This window comes from Puma concolor, chromosome B2, assembly GCF_028749965.1.
Source record: "Puma concolor isolate L17-30 chromosome B2, mPumCon1.1.hap2, whole genome shotgun sequence".
NCBI classification, from domain to species: Eukaryota; Metazoa; Chordata; class Mammalia; order Carnivora; family Felidae; genus Puma; species Puma concolor.
In genome coordinates this window covers 1,154,763-1,159,152 of record NC_141671.1, presented here as the reverse complement: position 1 = coordinate 1,159,152, position 4,390 = coordinate 1,154,763, and the positions used below count along the sequence as shown (strand labels likewise).

Genomic DNA, 4,390 nt, shown 5'->3' with positions numbered 1-4,390 from the left:
ATGCGTAGGGGCACTTGTACCCCAATGTTTATAGCAGCACTTCCAACAATAGCCAAATTATGGAAAGAACCTAAATGTCCATCAACTGACGAATGGAAAAAGAAGATGTGGTTTATATATACAGTGGGACACTACTTGGCAATGAGAAAGAATGAAATGTGACCATTTGCAGCAACGTGGATAGAACTGTAAGATATTATGTTAAGTGAAATAAGTCAGTCAGAGAAAGACAGATACTATATGTTTTCACTCATAGGTGTATTTGAGAAACTTAACAGAAGTTCATGGGGGAGAGAAAGCAAAAAAAAAAGTTACAGGGAGGGAGGGAGGCAAACCATAAGAGACACTTGGATACTGAGAACAAACTGGGGGTTGATGACGGATAGAGGAGAGGGGTACGTGGGTGATGGGAATTGAGGAGGACACTTGTTGGGATGAACACTGGGTGTTGTATGGAAACCAAGTTTTCAATAAATTATATTAAAAACTAAATAAAATAAAAAATACAAAATAAATATAATAAAAAAAGAATAGAGCAGGAAATGAAGCTCAGCTGACATTTCAAGTCTCTAGTATGAGATGTGCACTCCTAACTAGTTGGAGCCCACTAGATTGTGGTGTGTGAGCCCACACACAGCGAACAGCTCTGGAAGGAGCATACGATGGATTTATCAAACGGTGTGAGGGTGAAGTGACTGAGGGCTTCAGTGCTGATGGGAACTCTTTGGCTTGAGATCATAGGCTATTTAATAATAAAAGTGTAGAAGTCACAAACTAAGATGTTAAGACAAGGTGGTATTAGAACAGATCATATATAAACAGGAAGATCAACCATCCAAGTGTACTCAAGGAACAGAGTGCATTGGGGGAAATTCTGGAAAGGTATCTTTCCAGATACTTAGAACAGGGAACTTAGAAAAGGTATCTCAGCATTGCCTTTGAAAAAGGAGGACGTTTCTAACTGTTGGTAGAATTCAGTGAAATCATAAGAACCAGGAAAGTAGGAAATCAGTTCAAATGTTATCACCACTTGCAAGGATAGAAACTCATAGAGGACCCTCATCACAATGGAATACTTATTTCTTACAGAAAAAAGATTTTTTTCATCACCCTCTTGAAGGCCTCCTTCATATCTTTATTTCTAAGGCTGTAGATAAGGGGGTTCAACATGGGTGTAATGATCCCATAGAAGAGAGAAACCATCTTTCCCCAGTCCTTAGAGGTGGATGAAGGTGGTTGTAGATACATGTAGATGGCTGTACCAAAAAAGAGAGCGACCACAACCATGTGGGACCCACATGTCCCAAAAGCTTTTCGTCGTCCTTCTGCTGACCTGATTCTCAACACTGCTTGAGCTATAAAGCCATAGGAAATGAGGATCAATGTCACTGGAATTAGCAGAAATAATGCACTAAAGAAAAAGAGCTCAGACTCAATGGGCTTTGTGTCAGCACACGACAACTTGAGAAGGGCAGGCACCTCACAGAAAAAGTGGTCCACTTCCTGGCGACCACAGCGTGGCATGTTAAGGGTCAAGGAAGACTGCAACACTGAATTACCAAAGCCAGTGAACCACGAGAAGGCTACCACCCTTAAGCAGAACCAATGATTCATAATAACTACATAGTGCAGGGGTTTGCAGACTGCCACATATCTGTCAAAGGACATGACAGCCAGGAGGAGACACTCAGTAGCTCCCAGGGCCAGGAAGATGATGAGCTGTGCCACACAGCCACCGTAGCTGATGGTCTTTTTGTTGCGACAAATATTTGTCAACATATGAGGGACTGTGCTTGTGGTATAGCACAGATCTAAGATGGAGAGATTAGTGAGGAAGAAATACATGGGTGTATGAAGTTTGGGATCCAGAATGCACACCATCATGATGGACACATTGCCAAAGATGGTGAATGTATATGATATTAATAGAAGCACAAACAGGGGCATTTGTAGCCAGGGTCTGTCTGAGAAGCCAAGTAGTATAAACTCTCTTGCGGAGCTCTCATTAGCCCAATTCATGATGACTCACTTATTTTTCTTCCTAAGAATATAAAATAGGAAAGTAGTCAGTAGATAATTATTGAAAACTCTAATTGAAACCGAACTTAGATTACTTATAATGAATGATTCAACACCAAACATAATTGATGGTAATCATAAGTTACTATAAATTTATAGTTTATGAAATATGATATGATTCTCTTAGGTTAGAAAGTAGTTCTGTCTTAGCAGTTATATTTAACTTACTTTATGAGGTAAATCATTACTTTTGAATGACAAAGTATATAAACGTATATGCAGGGGGCACAGACAATTGTAAATGCCCAAGACATTTCAATTTTTCTCCGTTTTGTTAGGTGTGCACAAAGTATCTTCAGGTGTACATTAGATTCTGCTGTACAGTATGGTGATTGACATTTACACACACTTGTGCTCATCAAAACAGGTACACTCCTTAGTACCCATATCAGATTTTCACCTGATAATCTAATTGCTACTTGACTAAATGTGGCAGATAGATGAAAATCTACATTTTATTGCTATTATGACTCAGTGAGCATGTATAATCTGCATACCCAGTAGTGGTGAGGGCTAGACCCAAATCCTGGACCTAAAGGCCATTCTTTTTTCTATACCATATCTCCTCCCCTGTATACAGAGAACACAGCAAGACTGATTAAAGACCACATGCCAGTGATTATACACCAAATAGAACAGCAAGAATCAAATAATCAAGTTGATTTTCCTCAGTGTGGAAGTTATCAGTTATCAGATAAGTTATCAGTTAAGAGATAAAACCCAAGTGCACTTAAGTTTCTCAATCCACTTTGTGTTTTTAAATGCAGGGTCATTAGTAGGACTTACACCATTGGAATTTACAAGTGTGAACATAGTGAGTGATGCTAGACAGAGAGTAGGGTACTGTAAAAGAGGGTAACATGAGAGGAGAGACCTACCTCACACTGGGTGGAACAGCTTTTACAGCAGGAGAAGCACAGACCGCTGTGCACCTGCAGCAGCTTGAGGAGAGAAGGCATGAAGAATTTAATTCCTTCCATTATATGTGGGGTAAATTTCAGCGTTTTAGCTACAGATGCACATTATTCCTTGGTAAACAACACCTTCAGTGGAAAAATGCAAGAGGAAATGAGATTTGACTTTTGTTTGGTTTACATGTAAAGTTGAATTTTTCTCAGGAAAAATTATGATACATAAGGGTAAAAGATAAATGCAAGATGGAAAAAATGTGTGGTGTTTATGGCAAAAATGATAGCTATCTTAAAACATGCAGAATTACTATATAATAATTATGAGACAAGATCAAAAATCCAATTAAAAGTGAGCAATTGACTTAAATGAGCAATTTAGGAAGAAAAATAAAGCAAGTTTAAAAAGAAAAGAGGGGCGCCTGGGTGGCGCAGTCGGTTAAGCGTCCGACTTCAGCCAGGTCACGATCTTGCGGTCCGTGAGTTCGAGCCCCGCGTCGGGCTCTGGGCTGATGGCTCAGAGCCTGGAGCCTGTTTCCGATTCTGTGTCTCCCTCTCTCTCTGCCCCTCGCCCGTTCATGCTCTGTCTCTCTCTGTCCCAAAAATAAAATAAAAACGTTGATAAAAAGAAAAGATATATGATTTTTCTATCAATAAGAAACAGAAATCAAAATTAACCAGGAAATGTCACATTGTATAATCATTTGGTAATGTTAGAAAAAAATCACCTTTAAAAGTTAGCTGTTAGAAACACATCCTCAGGATACACCACCTGCCTGCATTTATTCTGAGCTGTGTGAGTGTGAGCACAGGGCGAACGTCCTTTTGCCACATTTAGAACAAATCGCTATACTGATAATAAGGGGTCCTGTGAAAGCCAAATGAGGCACTGCACACGTCAGAAGTCAGGACGGTGCTAGAGACAGCAAGCTTCACTGAGTGTGAGCTTCTCATCACTTAGAGTATCACTGACATCCATCATTAGTGCTAATTATTAACATCATGATGGGCCATTGTCTCAGCTTGGCATGAATATAAGAACAGAACCAAATTGTTGGTGGTGCCAACAATTATTGTAAGTTCATAATTTTATGAAATGATTAAACATATATGTCACTTTTTCTTTGCTTCTAGCATAATACTGAGAACATGGTTTCCAGTAAATGGAAGTCAAGTCAATGGTTAGTAGCAGGTGCTGGCTTATCTGAAGGGCGTGGACTCTACTCAGCTGCTGTATTTTCTCCAATTTTCACGTGTTCTGCTCTACTCAAGTGTCATATGTCAGTGTGATCTGCTCATTCCGATTGCTCTTTTCCATTATCAGAAAAATGGACTCACCTCTTGACAAAGCACACATTCGTCTTACCTCTTTCCTATTCACATATCCTGCAGTAATCAAAACA

General features: G+C 39.5%; 1 protein-coding gene across 1 annotated transcript; it reads right to left on the bottom strand.

Moving 5' to 3' along the window:
• Positions 1 to 1,083: 1,083 nt before the first annotated feature.
• Positions 1,084 to 2,019, bottom strand: LOC147580541 (putative olfactory receptor 2B3). The gene has a single exon (XM_086705912.1). The coding sequence runs from the start codon at positions 2,017 to 2,019 to the stop codon at positions 1,084 to 1,086; it is 936 nt and encodes a 311-aa protein (XP_086562038.1).
• Between the last annotated feature and the right edge of the window lie 2,371 nt (positions 2,020 to 4,390).